Raw genomic sequence first — 21,442 nt, 5'->3', positions numbered from 1 at the left:
GATTTTGATCATAGTCAGTTTTAACAGGGGGAAATCCCCTCCTCCAGGCAGCCAGGGTGGGAGGTATTTGAATATAAGTGGTTTGACATCATTTACCCTGAGCTGTACTACAGCCATCCATCACTGGCCCCAGCCATGACAGTTTGTCAAAATGCTGTACATTTTTTGTATTAGGATTTAGTACCTGAGCCTGCCCACGGCTGACTGACCCAAGTGATAGACGGACACAACCAAAGGGGCCATTTGTCTTGTTTACAAGCCTCAAATTATGGCGTCGCAGGTCTGTGTTCTTTCTGGTGCAGATGTAATGCTTCCAATACACACACACATACACAGCAGCTAACCTTTGCTGCTTTTACACTGTTCTCACTGTATTCAGTGTTCCTTGGAGGGTTTCCCGTTGTGGATGGCTGTAGAAATGCTTAAAAAAAATGTCTCATTCACAAGTGTGCATCTGCCAATATTATGGTCCTGCTGTATCCATTTTTGATTGGAAGATGTGGTGTTTGCATGCATTCACTAAGGTTAACATGTTTTTGGGGGTTTGTTTACATTTTGCCTCTAGCTGGCCTGTGGTTTCTGTAAGGTATTGAGGGGATTTTATTAAGCTGGCCCGGATGGGCGTCGTTTGCACTGGGTGGAAAGTGATAGCATTCATTTTGGAAGGGGCTGCCTCCCTGGGCGTGAGCAGGGTGCCCCGTTCTGGCTGACAAGAAAAGTCACGTATATTAAGCACGTGGAGCAATGAGTAGGATTCTGCATGTTCACATGTGATAGTGTTCTTATCAAAAGCAATCTGCCATCCCAATGAAAACTAGTCGGAGGTGGGGAATAGAGGGAGAGGTTTAATTTATTTATTTTTGGAGGGGGTGGGTCTCGGATGGTTGAAGGGCAGCTCTCGGGGAACTGTGGGGGGATCTTGGAGGGTTGGTGGCCTGGCGGTTGGGAGCTTGGACCGGTGGCCGATAGGTCGCTGGTTCGGGTCCCCGTTTTTGACTTGGTGGGAGATCTGGCTATGTGCTCTTGGGCAGGGCGTTGACCCTGGTTGCTTTTGTGGGTCTCTCTGGACGGGAGTGTTAGATGACTGAATAATGTAAATGTTGAGCGGCTTCACTGCAGGTAGATTGTATGTATGTTTTAATATTCAATAATAAAATAATTAGGGTTTAGCCAACAGATGGATTAAACTACTTTGACGTTTTTGAACTGATCGGTCATTCCCCTCAAGTTGTGGTAGTAAATAGATTTCAAATGCTAACAATTCTTGGCCAATTAACGACAAAGGCTAGAAACGTGTGACAGTGCTGGGTCGCTGTATAACCAATAAAACACAACTCATTGACTAGAACTGTGATCTGTTTCAGGTTCGCAATCATCTGATTATTAGAACTGCGGCCTAGAGGGAACACATACAAACAGTTATAGAAAAATATTGTATTTGCAATCTGTACAAATAACATATCAAATGGAAAAATACTTGTTAATACATTTAGGAACATCGTATATAAATAGACCTTTGGCATTCATAAAATCTAGCTGCAAAACTAAAAGCTTAAAACATTTAGAAACCACAGAAATAATCCTTACGTACAATAAAGCCAACCAGTGGCTCAAAGTCCACAGAGAGACAGCCACGAACAACCCCACCTTTCCCTTTAGATGAGTCGACAACACCAGTCTCACCATAGACTTACACCGTCACAATGGATGCCATACCTACAGTGCCTCACCGTTCTGTGCATCCAAGTACATTCTTCTTCAGGTTTCACAAGAGCCTGCTATGGTCTTTATTTACCTGAGTGGATATGTATGCATTGTTTGTGGCTATTGCTTAGCAACGTCTTTGTCAACATACAGACAGTACAATGTAAGATGGTAATCATACATTGTAAGAGAGTCAGATAGTCCTATTTACATTTACATGCAGAATAGTTACACATCTCCAGACACTTCATGTCAACGGGGAGGAACATACAGGAGCTCTTATCTGCTGCATAGATTTGTAAAGGCACAGAAGAACAATATCTTACATCTGCTGCTGATAACAATGTGAGGCGCTGGCTGGTGCATGGGACGTTGCATAGTATTTTACAGTTTCCATGTATCACTTAGGGCTAGATTTAAATCTGCATTGTGGAAGATCCGCAGTATCGTACGACTGAAATGTAAAAAGCCATTTCCGATCGAGCCGGCATATGCAGGGTTTACCGTGAACGCCGTTTCCGCGAGTGCAGAAACATTGCTTTTAAATCACAATCACGTTATACTGCGGTTCGGCGTTAGTGAGACTGCATATGTCGGCTCGACTGGAACATAGTCAAAACGTTTGTTCCATATCTTATAGCCTTCCAAAACGTTTCTTACATAGCTCATACTGTACAAGTTTCCTTTGTAAGATTGGTAATACAACAGTAGAATAGGATATCCTACCCATGCAAATTGTTCTTCGCCACACAACACAATGACTTAAGTCCACATTAAAACATGTCACTTCGAAACATGCACTAAATTAGCTATGAAAATGGATATTGTCATTTTTAACAACGTATTACCAGGCTGAATTACAGTATCTGTAGATCGTTTTTTTAAAATAACATGTATAACAGTAAATTCACTTTCCATTTAGTTAAAGATCAAGCATGAGGACTATTCCATTGACAAATAGTGGGAACGACGGCAAACAATCAATGAAGTAAAACAGGAGAATGTGAACCAACGATCACACCATGAATCCAATAGACTAAAGAGTTCCCCTCTACTGTGTGGAAGAGGTTGGAGGAGTAGAGTGGTCAGTAACCTTGACGTATTACGTGCTCCTATATTAACTGACTGGATGGATACAACTACTAGCTGAGTCAAGTCCCAGTGGGTAATGTTCTGAAGGCCTAGACTGTAGAAGTGCCATGGCAATTTTGCCCTCGGTTGTTTTGCATTTGTTCTACTGTCTCAATCAAATAGGTGTCTATGGAACTCAGGGGAGACGATACTGAGCCCTGACCTTACCATGGAGATTCCTAACCCTCGAAAAACAATTCCTGAATTTCATTTGGTTAGAAAGACACCTGAATATTACCTGATGGGTTAATATATTGCTTAAGATGTTCAACAACAATACAACAACAGCCAATAATATAGCTGAGGGTATAATTGCCATGCTATCATTTCCTTATCAACATCAGCTATCCTAATAACCAGTCTGGGAGTGTTATTCACATCACTGAACTCACACAGAAGAAACACCCATATTAAAAAGGAACTGGAAACACCACAATGGAGCGGATATGTCGTGAAAGGAAGAAGTGCCACTATGCAGTGTCGACCTGCGACTATGGGCAGCAGCTGAGAGAGAGAGAGAGAGAGAGAGAGACGTTTGGGGACAATGTCTTTGGATAACACGCGTTGTGGAGATGATGTGTGAGAGGAGAGCCATTGGTTGCCGTTGGAGACGACTTAGGAAGGGGACAGCTGATTGCTGGAGAAGCTGTCACACAGAGGCACTTGACAGAGCAGCAGTGAGAGTCATTTTCCTACTGGCTGGTGATTGTGTCGGAGGGGCCAAATACACACCAACACACACACATACACTCACACACTCATACTACCTTCTGTGCATCTGTGAGGGTAGGGGTCTCCAGGTTTAAATACACAAGTCTATGCGCATGAAGCAATGTACATGATCATGTAGGAATTCTTTCTAGTACACAGGAAGCACGATCAACATTTGAAAAATCAAAACATCCTATTTAAAAAGACTGTTCCTTGTAAACTTGATTCACAGCTTGGTCCTACGTTCAGAAAGCTGGCGATAGACACCGCCATCACGTAGAACTGGATAAAAACCTCACGGCCGCTTGACACTGTACCAGGTTTATTATTCCCTTTTTTAAACACTGTACTTCCTGGGTTTCCTCCAATCAGGATTTGTCCTGTCCTCACTGGCTGTGAAACAGTAGCCCTGGGGAGAGGGAGAAGGAAGTGGGCATGCTGACGCTGTGCAGTGACAAGAGAAGAGGGGCGGTCAGAACCCCTCGTGGCGGGTGTGTCATTGTCATTGCGTCACACAGTTGTCGCCCATGTCCTGTGCGTAGCGGTCGGAGATGGCGGTGCGCAGGTCGTCAATGTCCTTCCTCAGCTGGCCAACCTCCAGCAGCTTGGCCCGCAAGTTGTCCTCCACCAGGGAGTTGTCATTCTCCTCCCCTGACATGCTCATCGCTATGGGGGTTAAGAGAGAGAAATACACCGTGAGGAACCAGAGACCACATCAATGAGGCAATACTGAAATCTATCTGATGGGCTTTAGTTCACATCTACCGTTGCAGGATTTCAACGAGCAGCAGGTGTGTGACTTAGTGAGTGTGAGATATGCTACATTAGGAGATAGTAAGTGTATGAGTATCTTTTGGCAAGTGTGTGTGTATTTTTTATTATAAACTGGGTGGTTCAAGCCCTGAATGCTGATTGCTCTAATTCTGTCGGTAACCAGTTTATAATAGCAATAAGGCATCTCGGGGGTTTGTGGTATATTTCCAATATACAGCGGCCAAGGGCTTAGAACAGCCATATACCACACACCCTCGGGCCGTATTGCTTAATTATACTGCGGCTGTGTGAAAGGCTCTGTTCAGTGTGTGAGTATAGAGAGTGTATATTGTGTATGTGCTAGGGATGGACATTTTAAATATTGTCACTATTAGAATAATATCGCAATTTTCTTTTCTCGGATATCCGGATAGTCGGAATACATGTGTTTCCTGAAACTTTTTTCTTGTTTGATGCGCGACAGCATAGACGATGCTGCTCTGCTTGTGCAGCAGGGCGGGGAAAGGTCAGGGGCCTGTGCCTGTTGGGAGGGCGAGAGAAAGAAAGTAGCCATACTCGCACTAGTTAGACAACCTATGGCAGCAACAAGTGTGTCTATCATACAATCGATGCAAATAAGCTATATTTTTATGGGGCGCACGTCATAAATACTACATTCAAAAGTTTGCTGTTTTATTAAATTAAGAATTTCATGGTACAGCGCATTTGGAAAGTATTCAGACCCCTTGACTCTTTCCACATTTTGTTATGTTATAGCCTTATTCTAAAATGGATGAAATTGTTTTTTCCCCCTCATCAATCTACACACAATAGCCCATAACAAAAAACGGAAACATCACATTTACATAAGTATTTATTTATTTTATTATCCATTTTAGAATAAGGCTGTTGAAATGTTGAAAAAGTCAAGGGGTCTGAATACTTTCCGAAGGCATTGCGTATATATATTTTTTAAAGGAATACTCTCTCAAGTAATTGAATACTAACGTCCGTTAGGATATTCGATTAACCGTGCCCATCCCTCTCTGTGTGTGAGTGTGTGTTGGCATAGTCCTATTTGAACCTTGAAAGGCTTTATCTGAATTAAATACTATTATCCATGTGACATGGCTACATACAAGTACTGTATATACAGTATAGTACAATCGGAAAGTATTCAGACCCTTTGACTTTATCCACATTTTGTTACGTTACAGCCTTATTCTAAAATGGATGAAATAAAAAAATGTCCTCATTAATACCCCATAATGACAAAGTGAAAACAGGTTTTTAGAAATGTTTGCAAATGTATTAAAAATTAAAAAACAGCAATACCTTATTTACATAAGTGAACAGACACTTTGCTATGAGATCTGAAATTGAGCTCAGGTGCATCCTGTTTCTATTGATCATCCTTGAGATGTTTCTACAACTTGATTGGAGTCCACCTGTGGTAGATTCAATTGATTGGACATGATTTGGAAAGGCACACACCTGTCTATATAAGGTCCCACAGTTGACAGTGCATGTCAGAGCAAAAAACAAGCCATGAGGTCGAAGGAATTGTCTGTAGAGAAGGGTACCAAAAAATGTATGCAGCATTGAAGGTCCCCAAGAACACAGTGGCCTCCATCATTCTTAAATGAAAGTAGTTTGGAATCACCAAGACTCTTCCTAGAGCTGGCCGCCCGGCCAAACTGAGCAATCCGGGGAGAAGGGCCTTGGTCACTCTGACAGAGCTCCAGAGTCCCTCTGTGGAGATGGGAGAACCTTCCAGAAAGACAACCATCTCTACAGCACTCCAACAATCAGGCCTTTATGGTAGAGTGGCCAGACAGAAGCCACTCCTCAGTAAAAAGCACATGACAGCTCGCTTGGATTTGCCAAAAGGCACCTAAAGGACACTCAGACCATCAGAAACAAGATTCTCAGGTCTGATGAAACCAAGATTGAACTCTTTGACCTGAATGCCAAGCGTCACGTCTGGAGGAAACCAGGCACTGCTCATCACCTGGCCAATAACATCCCTACGGTGAGCATGGTGGTGGCAGCATCATGCTGTGGGGATGTTTTTCAGCGGCAGGGATTGGGAGTCTAGTCAGGATCGAGGGAAAGATGAATGGAGCAAAGTACAGAGAGATCCTTGATAAAAACCTGCTCCAGAGCGCTCAGGACCTCAGACTGGGGCGAAGGTTCACCTTCCAACAGGACAACGATAATTAGCACACAGCCAAGACAACGCAGGAGGTATTTCGGGACAAGTCTCTGAAGGTCCTTGAGTGGCCCAGCCAGAGCCCGGACTTGAACCCGATCGAACATATCTGGAGAGACCTGAAAATAGCTGTGCAACAATGCTCCCCATCCAACCTGACAGAGCATGAGAGGACCTGCAGAGAAGAATGGGAGAAACTCCCCAAATACAGGGGTGCCAAGCTTGTAGCGTCATACCCAAGAAAACTTGAGGCTGTAATCGCTGCCAAAGGTTCATCAACAAAGTACTGAGTAAAGGGTCTGAATACTTATGTAAATGTAATATTTAAGTTTTTTTTAAATGAGTAAAAACTTCTAAAAACCAGTTTTTGCTTTGTCATTATGGGGTATTGTGTGTAGATTGATGAGATTTTTTTGATTTTTTTAATAAGCCTGTAACCTAACAAAACGTGGAAAAAGTAAAGGGGTACTGAATACTTTCCGAATGTATTGTATAAAATGTGTAATTGATTGGAGAAGTCAAATTGCTTTGACTCTTTGAAGGAAAGATGTCTAGTAACGAAGGAATGAAGCAGTGTCTTCTTTCTCCTCTGTTGCCTGAAGCCTGAAACCTGTGTAGTCATCACTTTAAAACATCATTTTTTAACCCCCAACACGCTGCCTTCACTTCAAAGGCTGACAGTTTCTATATCTTGAGAAAACATCATTAGCTATCGGCCTCATAAATATGGGAGCCGGCTAGCCCACCAGGAGGTTCAGCCTCTCTGATCTGAGCTCTGACTGGAGGCGTAAGGATTTCCGTCTAGCTAAGCTAGCTCTCGCTACAGTACAGCCACTGCTGCACTCCGTCTGCTCCTTTCACAGCTCCAAACCAACGCAATTACAAAAGATAACGATTCCACAGAAAAGGGAAAATCATTTTCTCTGGCTCTGCGTCAATAGTTTAGACTCTTTTCAAATGCTTCCCCATGATTACAGTTAGGCCAGTTGTTTGAGTAATTGCCACAGTGCAGCAGGACCAATGACGTTTAAACCCTGGATTGCTGATGCTATGTATTAGCCATTGAGAGGCTTTGAAGCCACCAGTCGGCCAAATTGGCACGCCTCAGTAGGAGCAGTCCTCCATAGGAATGAATGGAATTCTACAGGATTTCAATGAAATGTTTCAAGGACAAAAATCTATGTATTTAGGATTTTTGTTGTTGTATCAGGGACAGTAACATCAGTAACAACTAAAAATGATACTTTAAGTAAATAGTTAAACCTTTTTTAATTTGTTAGTTTTATGTTTAGCTCACATAATATACAGTGGCTTGCGAAAGTATTCGCCCCCCCTTGGCATTTTTCCTATTTCGTTGCCTTTGGGGGTTTGTATCCTTTGATTTACACAACATGCCTACCACTTTGAAGATGCTAAAACATTTTTATTGTAAAACAAACAAATAAGACAAAAAAACAGAACTTGAGTGTGTATAACTATTCACCCCCCCCCCAAAGTCAATACTTTGTAGAGCCACCTTTTGCAGCAATTACAGCTGCAAGTTTCTTGGGGTATGTCTCTATAAGCTTGGCACATCTAGCCACTGGGATTTTTGCCCATTCTTCAAGGCAAAACTGCTCTAGCTCCTTCAAGTTGGATGGGTTCCGCTGGTGTACAGCAATCTTTAAGTCATACCACAGATTCTCAATTGGACTGAGGTCTGGGCTTTGACTAGGCCATTCCAAGACATGTAAATGTTTCCCCTTAAACCACTCAAGTGTTGCTTTAGCAGTATGCTTAGGGTCATTGTCCTGCTGGGAGGTGAACCTCTGTCCCAGTCTCAATTCTCTGGAAGACTGAAACAGGTTTCCCTCAAGAATTTCCCTGTATTTAGCACCATTCAGCATTCCCTCAATTCTGACCAGTTTCCCAGTCCCTGCCGATGAAAAACATCCCCACAGCATGATGCTGCCACCACCATGTTTCACTGTGGGGATGTTGTTCTTGGGTTGATGAGAGGTGTTGGGTTTGCGCCAGACATAGCATTTTCCTTGATGGCCAAAAAGCTACATTTTAGTCTCATCTGACCAGAGTAGCTTCTTCCATATGTTTGGGGAGTCTCCCAGATCCCTTTTGGCAAACACCAAATGTGTTTGCTATTGTTTTTCTTTAAGCAATGGCTTTTTTTCTGGCCAGGCTTAAAGTGGTCCTATGGGCAGATACTCCAATCTCCGCTGTGGAGCTTTACAGCTCCTTTAGGGTTGTCTTTGGTCTCTTTGTTGCCTTTCTGATTAATACCCTCCTTGCCTGGTCCGTGAGTTCTGGTGGGCAGCCCTCTCTTGGCAGGTTTGTTGTGGTGCCATATTCTTTCCATTTTTAATAATGGATTTAATGGTGCTCTGTGGGATGTTCAAAGTTTCTGATATTTGTTTATAACCCAACCCTGATCTGTACTTCTCCACAACTTTGTCTCTGACCTGTTTGGAGAGCTCCTTGGTGGTGCCCCGTGCAGACTCTGGGGCCTTTCAGAACAGGTGTATATCTACTGAGATCATGTGACAGATCATGTGACATTTAGATTGCACACAGGTGGACTTTATTTAACTAATTATGTGACTTCTGAAGGTAATTGGTTGCACCAGATCTTATTTAGGGGCTTCATAGCAAAGGGGGTGAATACACATGCACACACCACATTTCCGTTTTACTTTTTTAAAACAAGTTTATTTATTTTTTTCACTTCACCAATTTCGACTATTTTGTGTATGTCCATTACATGAAATCCAAATAAAAATCCATTCAAATTACAGGTTTTAATGCAACAAAATAGGAAAAATGCAAAGGGGGATGAATACTTTTGCAAGGCACTGTATTTTAAAAGTATGCATTAAGGTGTCTGTAATAAATAAGTGTGACACAAATTAATGTAGACATTAAAGAGGAACTGCACCTGCTGATTCATTGTAAGCTCATTTACTTTTGTGGCTGCCAGCCAAATAGTATTGCACTTTTCATCTGATGAAAATTAAGCTATTTTATGCCAAATGTGTTGCACTAATGCATTTTATGTGAAGGAAAACTATAGTTGCAGGCCACGGATCCTATTGTAGTAAAAAAAAAACACTTGACTTTCAATAGACAATGTGACCCCTGTCAATACACAGCTGGACTCACCTGTTTCTGCTTTCTCCCGTTGTACTGTTTTCAAACAAACACATGACTGGCTCAACTGTTCTCGGGAACTACGGTAAGCTTCATAATGTGACCGGTGAAATGAATAATGCGATCTGCTTTATCTCCTAACGGATTGCACAAGTTGACTGCAGTAATTTACTTAAAAAGTAGCTACAAATATGTAAATGTATTGAAAAAAATAGTTTGAGTGGTATTGAAGGTATTGAAACAACATCCCATGGCTATTTCCAAATACCCCAGTATACCGTACGGTATACCGCCCAAGCCTATTTTGGATAAGGCAGCCGTTTGTGAGTGGAGGTGTGTGTATGCAGAGAGGTTTGATCTAGACAGATGTACTTACATTTGATGCCCAGTAGTAGTGCCAGGTTAGGCTCCTGGCCCTGGGCCCTCTGGGTGAGGATACTACAGAGGGCCTTGAGGTCCAGCAAACACAGGGACATCTCTTTAAGTAAGGGTCCCGCCTCGGGCCCTTGGCCCCCGCTGCCCTGACGCACCACCACGCCCTCATCCACCTGCCTTCGGTTCTGTAGGAACACACACACACACACACACACACACTTAGCTTAGATATCCACACTGGGTTTATTATTAAACGCTGACACTAATGCAGCAGAGCTCTGGAGTGTTCATTATATTAATGTAAAACCCATTAAATCCGCCCCAATATTAAATAGGCTTTTGCGCCAGTTCAAAGTAGATAAAGTGTTGCTGAATTGAAACACACATTGGCAAAATTCTTTGCTGTGCTTAAAAGCGTCATTGTTATTCTCTGTCACTGCCACAATGCATTAACAGCAACACATAGTAAATAGCTAGAGAAGGGAGTCTAGTCGCTCACAATAGGAACACAATCATTTCACGGACCTGCAATAACATCTGCTAAATATGTGTTTGTGACCAATACAATTTGATTTGATTATCATAACATGACAGCCACGCTGTTTTTTCTAAACAGAAATGGATTTGTCCAATAGGGCTCCAGAGAGTGTATTTCTGGATGAAACTGTAAACTTGAGAGAGAAATGCTGAAGAAGTGAGAACTGCCACTGGTAGGCAGTGACTAAAGCTGAGTGTGCCTGTGTGTGTGTGTGTGTGTGTGATTTGTGTGTCCCACTCCTTTGTAACCTGTGACGATCATCAACACTTGCACAGCCTCTCATTGGTTCTGCTTTGAAACAGAATAGTTCAAATATACACTTTAAAATGAGTCTCTTCGAATGTCTCACAGAATACCATGTAGTTTGGAACAATAATCACCATCCCTCAACAGGATAACGAGGCATCATAGCAACACATAACACCCACAGAGGGGGCAGAAAGGTAATAGTAGTTGTTGCAGGTGCAAAGTCATTTTAGGACCGATTATCCAAGATCCTGCTCTTCCAAGATGGAGGCCGTTTCACCATCAAAAAAAAACCTCTCTCTTTCATCTCAGTTTCACACCCAAAGGCGCTTACCACTTGTTGATGCCTGGAGTCAAATCTCCCTCCTCCCCTGTCATTCTTTCTACACGCTGCTGGGGACATAGAGTGTGCGGCTTAAGACCCAGTCTCCACAGAGCAGTGGAGTTAAAACCACCCATGGTGGACACACCGCACAGATTCATCTCATCTTGTCATATCTCACCGTCCCCGCGCCGACAGCCCCTTGAGTAGTCAGAGCCAGGCAACACTCCATCCCCTCACGCTCCATCCTCCTCTCCCTCCCTCCCTCGCTCTCTCGCCAAACCGGCGACCTCTCTTTGTGGGAGCCGCGCCGGAGAATCTTCCAGCTGATAATTACCTCTTGTGTCCGTCAGTGAGATAATGTATGGTGCTGGGGCGCCAGCCACATGTGTGCTCTCTACCTCTCCTCTCTCCTCTGTACAGGAGACACACACACGTGTTCCCGCCCTCTTCTGCCCGCCCGGCTGTCACATGCATGAATTCAGACCTTTCAGCGCCGGGCTCGTCCTCACCTTGAGACGGGCGGCGGAGGTGAAGAATGACACCATGAATTCTAATAGGGTGTGTGGTAGTGGTGGGAGCTGGAGGGGCCATATTGGGTTATTCATGACTTGGCTGCTATGAAAAGATCTGAGGACAAAAAGGGTCACTAGAGGAACATAATGGGGGTGAATGGACCTCTCCATCACCAGCTAAACCTGGGACAGAGCTACTGTCTGACAGGATGTGGGTGTGTGTGTGTGAGTGTGTGTGTGTGTGAGTGTGTGTGAGAGAGTGAGAGATACTGCCCACATTTTTAGACAGGAGTAGACGATTAAAAGGCCCACTGTGAACTGATTTTGATCAGATCTTATAAGTGTAAACTTACAGTAAACGATCAGGACAAGACCAGGACGCATGTCAGCGGCAGGTATAAACGGGGCTAAAGAAATGTCCGCTCATTGTTTGCTGCTCCCGAGAACAATTCTACTTTGCGACGTGGACACATTTGTAGTTAGCGTTTTAGGAGAGGCTGCGCGGGGCTCATCAGCGAGGGGCTGGTTACCTGGTGGAGGGTGTAGGAGAACGCATCCAGGTCCTCGTCCTTCTCCTGCAGCTGTTGCTGGAGCTGTTGGGAGAGACATCGCTCCTTCTGCAGCCTCTGCTCTACAGCCTGCAGCAGAACAAGAAGACAGCCGTCACATGAAACAGTCAAAACTGTTCGCTGCTCTGGCACCCCAATGGTGGAACAAGCTCCCTCACGACGCCAGGACAGCGGAGTCAATCACCACCTTCCGGAGACACCTGAAACCCCACCTCTTTAAGGAATACCTGGGATAGGATAAAGTAATCCTTCTAACCCCCCTCCCCCCAAAAAGAAAAAAGATATAGATGTACTATTGTGAAGTGGTTGTTCCACTGGATATCATAAGGTGAAAGCACCAATTTGTAAGTCGCTCTGGATAAGAGCGTCTGCTAAATGACGTAAATGTAAATGTAAACGCCCACTATGCTGTACGATGCACTGATGACTGTTTATCATCCTCTTCTTAAACATGATCATCATCACCACTCACAGACACACAACATGACAACTACTAGACTACAATAGCACCTGATTGAAGCATGCTGACCCAAATACGGTCTAATAATAAGGCTTACCGTCAGCTCAAATACGGTCTAATAATAAGGCTTACCGTCAGCTCAAATACGGTCTAATAATAAGGCTTACCGTCAGCTCAAATACGGTCTAATAATAAGGCTTACCGTCAGCTCAAATACGGTCTAATAATAAGGCTTACCGTCAGCTCAAATACGGTCTAATAATAAGGCTTACCGTCAGCTCAAATACGGTCTAATAATAAGGCTTACCGTCAGCTCAAATACGGTCTAATAATAAGGCTTACCGTCAGCTCAAATACGGTCTAATAATAAGGCTTACCGTCAGCTCAAATACGGTCTAATAATAAGGCTTACCGTCAGCTCAAGGGTGAGTTTTTCTATCTGGTTCTTCTGATTGTCTATCAGCTGAAAAAGAGCGGAGCGGAATCGTAAGTATCTGGTAGCTGTCAAGACTCACTCTGAATGACCCTGTGTGTGTGTGTGTGTGTGTGTGTGTGTGTGTGTGTGTGTGTGTGTGTACGCATTCGGCGTCTGACCTTGCTGGTGGTGGCTTGCTGTTCCTGTAGTCTTGCGTTCTCTACTTCCAGCAGCTTTAGGTCCAGCATGGGGAGCCGGACCCCATCCTCAAGACACTGCTCCACCTTCTCCTGCAGGCTTGGAGAACCAGAGAGAGAGACAACGTTAGGGCACTGTCTGTCATCAGCACAATCACAGCTAAGCAGCTCTGTTTTACAACGCACTGTGACAATTAAAAACATATTGCAATTGTATTTCTATTCCTCGGTCATACCTCTGCACAGCAGCCACCAGCTCCTTCTCCCTCTTGCACTGGGTCTCAATCAGGTCCTCTTTCTCCTGCAGCACGGCGCGGCCTTCCTCCAGGCTTTTCTCCAGGCGAGCCACTGTGTCCTGCAGGCCCTGGGCCTTCCCCTGACCCTCCTCCAGCTGATAAACACACACAGCACATGAACAGAACATTAGGACTGTACACACACAAACAGGCAAACACAACTAGATAAGACTCACTGTACCGTACGCGCCAGTTTAGTGCACACAAACCCACACTATGAAATTTACATCGACTTAATTCTCCGGTTCTTATTGACCTCTGGTGTTAAAATGGTGTATTACACGATTACCATTACCAAATTGAATCTCATTATTGTCTTGAAGAAAATGACACAAAGCAGGTTGCCGATGATCTAATTATCATTACCGTTCAGATAGACAGAGCAGACACAATAGGAGACATATTATCTTAAGGTTGATCCGAGGTTATTAACAGACACTTGCTGTTAATTGACAGTGTGAACTCCCCTGCCTCCTCCTCTTTCCCCTCTAGCACCAGCATTAATGCAGCCTGAAATGGCTGATCTAATCAGGTCTAATGGGATTAAAGAGCTGTAATGAAGAGACGCCTCCGCTCCATTACCAGGTGTTACTGTAGCTTATCACTGAGACGCTAGCTAGCAGAGACGCTAGCTGGGGCTCACTATCTGGCCATGCTAGAGGGGGCAGTGACCACAAATCCAATTTCAACCAATGACCTTAACCTTTCACCCTCACCTGAACCTGGCCTTTAAGCTAAATCTTAACCCTAAAACTAAATCAATACCATACAGGCTCGCTCATGTACTTTCTCATTATTTTGGGGGGTATTTTCTAACATGGCCATCAAATGACTAAGAAACTTAGCAGAGATGCTAGCGGAGACCCAGGGGTCAGCCAGGCAAACGGGACCCCCTGAGGTGATCCTGTGGCTGGACAGGGTCTCTACCTGGTGGGCTTGGGCCTGGACCTCGTCCAGGGAAGGCAGGTCAGCCAGGTACTTCTCCAGGGTCTCTATCCTCTGCTGCTTCTCCTGGTTCTGCTCACTCTCCCGCTGACACTTCTTCTTCAGGCTGTTGATGTAGCGGTCACGCGTCTTCATCTGGAGAGCAGGATAGAGGGTTGATTACATTCATTTAGGGTTAGGGTTGTGGTTAGGTTAAGTGTTCCAGGGGTGTACGCATCAAGCTCGAGTTAGGGTTGTGGATGAGGCTGGGGTTAGGGTTGATCTGGGGTGTAGACATGAGGCTGGGGTTAGGGTTGATCCGGGGTGTAGACATGAAGCTAGGGTTAGGGTTAGGCTGGGGTTAGGGTTGATCCGGGGTGTAGACATGAGGCTGGGGTTAGGGTTGATCCGGGGTGTAGACATGATGCTAGGGTTAGGGTTAGGCTGGGGTTAGGGTTGATCCAGGGTGTAGACATGATGCTAGGGTTAGGGTTGATCCGGGGTGTAGACATGATGCTAGGGTTAGGGTTAGGCTGGGGTTAGGGTTGATCCGGGGTGTAGACATGATGCTAGGGTTAGGGTTGATCCGGGGTGTAGACATGATGCTAGGGTTAGGGTTAGGCTGGGGTTAGGGTTGATCCGGGGTGTAGACATGAAGCTAGGGGGTTAGGGTTAGGCTGGGGTTAGGGTTGATCCGGGGTGTAGACATGAAGCTAGGGTAATGGTTAGGGTTAGGCTGGGGTTAGGGTTGATCCGGGGTGTAGACATTAAGCTAGGGTTAGGGTTGTGGCTGAGGCTGGGGTTATTGTTGATCTGTGTAATATGCCCATTTCCCACCTTCTCCTCCAGCTTCTTGATGTCCTCTGTGTATTTCTGGGTGTTCCGTTTGAGGAACTCGTTGAGGTGGATGACCTCCAGCTCTGCAGCGGCCAGCTTACGGCCCAGCTCCCCACTGTCACAGCACAGAGGGCTCATCCGGTCTGGGACCTGCAGCTGGGGCTGGGGGTGGGGCTGGGGGTGGGGGTGGAGCTGCAGATGGAGCTGGGGGTGTGACTGAGCCACTGGACTGTCAAATGGAGACTCCTGGAAAAGAGAGGAGGATAGATATGAGTTGTCAGTCTTTTAAAGAGTTCCAGATATGTCAACAAATGGCAAAGCTTCAGACAAAGCTTCAAAATGTTAACACATGGCCAGTTGTGTATAACAGTATACTGTACTAAGTCAGACAGTTGAGTTGTTACTGTATAAGTCAGGCTTTATTACCTTAGCTTTGAGTAGATAGGGCTCGTCACAGTGCCCCTTCTGGCTCTGGAGGACCTGTTGCGCTTTCAGCTCGTTCTCCCTGATCCGAGCATGGAGCTGTAGGATCTGTTGCTTCTGTCTGGAAAACACACATCCGACATAGAATGTCAGCAAAACACCACAATGTATAGCAGAAGCAGCTATACTGATATCCAGGTAAAACTTACACGGGAAAAAAACGAGGTACACATTCAAATATGCAATGGTCACACACAGTGCCATCTCTCTCCATTATGAATATTAGACAGGCTGGCAGTAATACAGAAAAATACAGCCAACAGGCCAATCAATGTGGAGCATACAGGACCATATATAATAATACTATATAATAATACTATATAATAAGGCAGTTTGACTCAGTGTAAATCACTTAAATCTAATATTTCTCTCTTGTGAAGGGTGGGCCAGCTGGCTACATGCTATCCTGACGAGGCAAGCACAATGTCCTCCCCTAAACCCCGCCCTGACAAAAAAAAGTCATATTTATAATCAGCTCCTAATACCTGTGTCTTTTTGCTTTGACGTTTTCTACCTTTCAGCAAAATAAAAAAGGGGAGCGTTGATAAAAGCTACCGGATCGAGATAGGAATACTAAATGCTTGGTGTGTAGGTTTGCTTTCGACTGCCACCTGGTGGTGAAATGTGCCCGTTTTCTCATTCATTTGAGTCACAATTGATGGAGACATTCAATAACGAGGCACACAATTGAGAAATGCCATCACGTTAACACCTTGGCCAGCCTGCTGCTAACTCCACTCATGAACAGTTACACAACGTTAGGGAACTGTTCATCCCCTATCTAACGCGCGCAGCATGTTGGCGTATACACAATAACACCAGTTGGCCAGGATATTGAGTGTTCTAGATTGATCTCTCCAGTTCAAAGCGGGTCCGGCCTTTAATGTCATACCAGTCCACTTGTCGATGTGGCATGGTAGTGTCTGCGTGCTGTGTGTCTCTGTTTCTCTGCCTGTATTTCCTGCAGTAACCTCAGGGTGGGCGTGTGGGTGGGTGACCCTGTGCTGTCCACTCCCCTCCCCTGGCACTGCCCAGCTTGTCCTGTCAGCGCCAGCCTGCCACTCTGAAACGGGACACCTCGGACGCGCGTGGCCGACATGCCGCCACACGGACATCTGCTCAAGGTCATTGAAAAAGTGTGTGTGTGTGTGTGCATGCCTCGGCTGGGTTGACACTGACAGTGAGTGGCCCATAGAAATGAATAAAGGATGTCAGAGACTGAGAGACTGCAGTGCTCTAACTTTCCACCGGGCAATGGCAACCAGAAGGGACACTCACGGAAAGTTTTTTCCTTCCAGTGTGACGAGCAGAGTCAGACAACGTGCTGGAATATAATGAGGTACATACCGACTCAGTCCGACTGTGTACATGCTCAGAAGCCTTGGTCCGATATAATAATTCTAAGAATCAGATGTGTTTCCCCTGGAATTGTTTTGATGTTTTTTTTCAATCTCCAGCCTCAATGAATTCCCCTGCTTGGCCCAACGACTCACTACTGCACCTCTGCTGGTTTTAAACGTCCCTGTCCGCTGCCGTGCAATTCTGACCTGTCAATCTCCAGTTCTCTCTGTCGCAGAAGGCCCTCTTTGATCTTCACCAGCGTGTTCACGGGAAGGGAGGCTCCGCCCAGCATCTGCACAGGAAACACACACATCGGTCAGCACACTTAACATCTACTAAACAAGCAGATCCACATTGTTTGTCATCCTCGTCATTATCTTCATTATAATCAAACGCAAGATTTAACTAAGGGACACCAAGAGAGTCGACGAGCCTAATGCCATTTCACATTTCTAACCTAAATGTAGTCCCTATACAAAGACATGAGCCACAGCTTATCTGCAAGCGCCGGGCCTTCACACATTCCAGCAGTATATCCTTTATCGCCCTCCTCCATACAGGAGTGTGGGTAGGGTGTCGTGGACGGGCCGTTTGGGCGGGAGTCTCTTCAACATTGTATCAGTGAGTGACTGATCTCCTATAGCATAACAAGGTCTCTGTGCCAGATGGCTGGGCTGCTGCAGGGCCCCTGGTAAGAAGCTGTCACAGGGATCACGATATGGGTCAGGTATGTCCTCACTATCTACTAGGGCAGAGAGAGCCAGATCACGTTCAGCAGGCACGAAGTAGAAAATAATTTGAATCGGAAAGACGAAAAATGGGTGTTCCTATTGAACAAATTCAGTTACTGAACACATCCCTTACTATTATAATCTGGTCTGTCTCCATAAGATTGAAGGTTAGGAGGTTGCGGCATCTGAGTCTTTATTTCTATACTCTCAAACCATATCTGAAACCCTGAAGAATCCCATAGGTATTCTAATATGGTGGACTGGACAGTGTGTCCACAACAGACTTCAGGCTTAGTCACGGGTGGTATGGCGGTGCTATGGCGCTATGTGCACAAACAATGCACACCAATAATATGGATCCTGGACACAAGAGCCATTACCACAAACTGCGTTCTACCTATCTGATGCGTGTAACACCTCGGTTATTGTCTGTTCGTTTGTTTTTTCTCCAGTGACAGTCGGTCTTTGAGTCGCCCTGCCTGCCACCAGGTTAAAAATACCTCTCCTATTAATGCCCTAGATATCAGCTGCACAGCTCTTCTCTCTGTCTCTCTAGCCCTGGTAAAAGGACCCCCTCCTGTGAGGCTTTGCCAACCCCCCCCCCCCCCCACATACCCTGATAGGAACCAGGGTCGGAAGACATCACAGGAGGTTGGTGGCACCTTAATTGGGGAGGACGAGCTCGTGGTAACGGCTGGAGGGGAAATCAGTGGAATGGTATAAAATACATCAAACACATGGTTTGATGCCATTCCATTCGCTCCGTTCCAGCCATTATGATGAGCCTCCCCTGGGCAGCCTCCCCTGGCAGACATCCATCCGTCCCTGACTCCAGATCCACTTCACATAGCTTAGCCTATTTTTAACAAACCATTGTGTGACCGTGGCCACAGCAGCGGGCAGAAACAAGCAGAGACGTGTCCAGTGTATCCTGGTAAGATAAGCTAGTACACATGGGCTCTCAGAACTCAGCAGATAGGAGATATTATAAAAGGTAGGGACACTGCTGTAATGACAACAAACAAGCTGGGGGGGGGGGAAAACATGGGGAGTTTCCACAACACTGAGCAGCTGTGTGAGGAGGCCAAGCCAGGACAGGCCAGGGTAAGACAGGATAGGCCAGTGGGGCCCACAGGGACTGGCCTGAATTCTGGGTCCCACTGCTGGCTTCGGCCCTCTCATCCCAATATCACCACACATGATGGTTTATGGGTTTTTCTGCAGAGGAAACGGAGGGAAGCTCCGACTCTCTTTTGTTTTAGGCTGGTCTAAATCCAACCTAAATAGCGAGCATGACAAACTGAGGAGGTGTCCCTGTGTAGAGGACACTCAGTGTGTCTCTGAGGAGAGCAGAGCGCCACATTTCCACTACAGCCTTCAGGCGGCAGGAACACCACCCAGGGAGCGGAAGTCAGTATGAAAAAAAGAATGAAAATGACGGTCAAGTTTGTCCATTAGTTTGTGCTAAAAATGAAATGGCATTGTATGCTGGAGGCCTTTCTCTGGGAATCAGTGGTGAAAGAGAGGCTGTCCACTTGCTTGCCAAGTTTATAGAAAAAGAAAGACAGAGAGAGAGAGTATGTTAAGAGAGAGTGGGTGGGTAGGGTGCAGTTAGTTCGTCGCCATGCAGTCGGAGGCTCTTGGGCTGAGGGGGGGATTTACTTTAACATTAGGGATGAATGGCTGATCTGGGGCATAGCTGTCCCCACCAGGTGATAGCAAAGCCCAACACAACACCCACCGCCCCCTGAGGTCATGGCCATGGGCGCAGCAGGGGTGATGTTATCACTGCATGCCTGCGAACCCGGCACCACACACTCTTTCTTCATTGGTTTAACACCGTACACCAGCCATAGAGGAAGCCTACTCCCAGCACCAGGCCCTAGACCCAGAATCCGGCTCCCTCACATTGTCACTAGAACTAGAGCAGAAGCATACTGTACATCAGCGGTTGTCCGGCAACAGGTTGTTCAGTGTTCCACCTAACGACCATATTGTCGCCTTCTTCCTCCACAGTCATTTCAACCAATTACAGTTGAAATGCAGTAACAGCAACAGCTGCTCCCAGACAGACCCAGACACTACACTGCGCTGCTGCCTGCTGAATGCTTGAAATGCCAAACGACAAGACAGTTTCATTTAGATGCCTGGGGAGCTGGGTTTATTCATCTGTAGCACACAGGAAGATGGAAACACGCACACACCCACACACAGGCATGCGCACACCAAACTAACGAACCAGAAACCGAATCATCTTTTAGAATGTGTCCCACATACGCCAGTGTGTTTCAAGTTCAAAGCATTCTTACTGGGAGGGGGTCTTTAATCCGGTCAAAAGACTATCTTCCTGGCAGAGCTTATTACTTAAAGTAGCTGTCCAGTGTTTCCAGATTATTATGAAATATGACCTATAATTGCTTACAATATGAGTGAAATAGTTTTCCTTTAAAAATATTTCAATTAAGTATGTTAAAAAGCAGCTTTTTTGGTTGGAATGGTGTGGGCGTATACCAGTCGTTAAAAATATTAACGCGAGTAGACCGCTGATTGGCCAGCATATCGTCCTCTAGGCCGCTGATTGGACAGCTCATCCTCCTCAGGAGTATGACATCATACTCTATTAGGAAATAGCAAGCATTTTTGAAACGGTCTGTTTGAGATGCAAGTTTGAGGCAGTGTTTTTCTTCCATTTTATGCTTTGACAAATAGGAGTATAGGATGAGTCAACAACATTATTTGGGTATGAGTTAACAAAATATGAACTTCTGAAAGTGAGATTTTCACTGGACAGTTAATTTAAAGGATCAGATTAGATTACAGCAGCAAACTGTAAATCTATCGGTCAAAGGTGCTATTGACTAGTTAGCATAGTGAGGCTTGAGTTACATGTAACAGCTATGACCCAGGTTAGCCCTAAAGTGGACTTGCTAGCTTGTTAGCACCTACTGCTACTACATCTCACTAGCTAGATTTACAAAATCTCTCACTAGTTTCCTCACACTTCTACTAGGCCTACATATTATGTACTGTAGTCCTGGATTTAGCCCTACAATATTTAATTGCATCTATTTAAATTGAGTAGAATTTGTTTCATTTTCACATTTTCCAACAGAAACGGCCTAGCCTGTCTCTCTCCACTCTCTCCATCACCAGTCGGGGTCAGCATTTGGCTTTGGGGCTGGTTTCAGCTGCATCTATGTTACCAATTAAAATGAACCTGGCACATTGGGAACAACACAACTTGGGAGCCAAGCAGGCTAATAACTGTAGCTCTCGCTGTCCATCTCTCTGTCTCACTGCTGGAGAGGTCGTCTAGGAGGGCCCTGGAGACCTGACAGGCAGGCAAGCAGGCAGGCTGACTCATTATACTGTAGTATGGTGGGGCAATATGGAGGAGAGAGACAAGCCATATTCTCTCTCCCTCTCTCTCTAGCTCCTCTCACCTTTCTCTCTCCCCCTCTCTCCCTCTTTCTGAGTCTCTCTCTTTACCTCTTTCTGAGTCTCTCTCTCTCTATATATCCCCTGGCTACTGCCGTGGCGA

The 21,442-nt window shown here is 45.3% G+C and overlaps 1 protein-coding gene across 6 annotated transcripts in view; it reads right to left on the bottom strand.

The window, feature by feature from the left end:
- Positions 1–1,419: 1,419 nt before the first annotated feature.
- cep85l (centrosomal protein 85L) overlaps positions 1,420–21,442 on the bottom strand; it is a 71,971-nt gene continuing 51,948 nt past the window's right edge. For 5 of the 6 annotated variants that reach the window (XM_082976855.1, XM_082976857.1, XM_082976854.1 and 2 more), the window contains 10 exons: positions 17,377–17,462; positions 15,773–15,890; positions 15,347–15,592; positions 14,513–14,665; positions 13,526–13,680; positions 13,272–13,389; positions 13,090–13,140; positions 12,179–12,286; positions 10,029–10,212; positions 1,420–4,212 (listed from right to left, as the gene is read on the bottom strand). In XM_082976855.1, the coding sequence (XP_082832981.1) occupies positions 4,049–4,212; positions 10,029–10,212; positions 12,179–12,286; positions 13,090–13,140; positions 13,272–13,389; positions 13,526–13,680; positions 14,513–14,665; positions 15,347–15,592; positions 15,773–15,890; positions 17,377–17,462 (1,383 nt within the window). In that variant the 3' untranslated portion in view covers positions 1,420–4,048. The remainder of the gene's footprint in view (positions 4,213–10,028; positions 10,213–12,178; positions 12,287–13,089; positions 13,141–13,271; positions 13,390–13,525; positions 13,681–14,512; positions 14,666–15,346; positions 15,593–15,772; positions 15,891–17,376; positions 17,463–21,442) is intronic. The other variant, XM_014205134.3, reaches the window with a different exon arrangement.

Source organism: Salmo salar, chromosome 06 (assembly GCF_965601325.2).
Source record: "Salmo salar chromosome 06, fSalSal1, whole genome shotgun sequence".
In the NCBI taxonomy this organism is placed as follows: Eukaryota; Metazoa; Chordata; class Actinopteri; order Salmoniformes; family Salmonidae; genus Salmo; species Salmo salar.
This window is presented reverse-complemented; position numbering and strand designations above follow the sequence as displayed.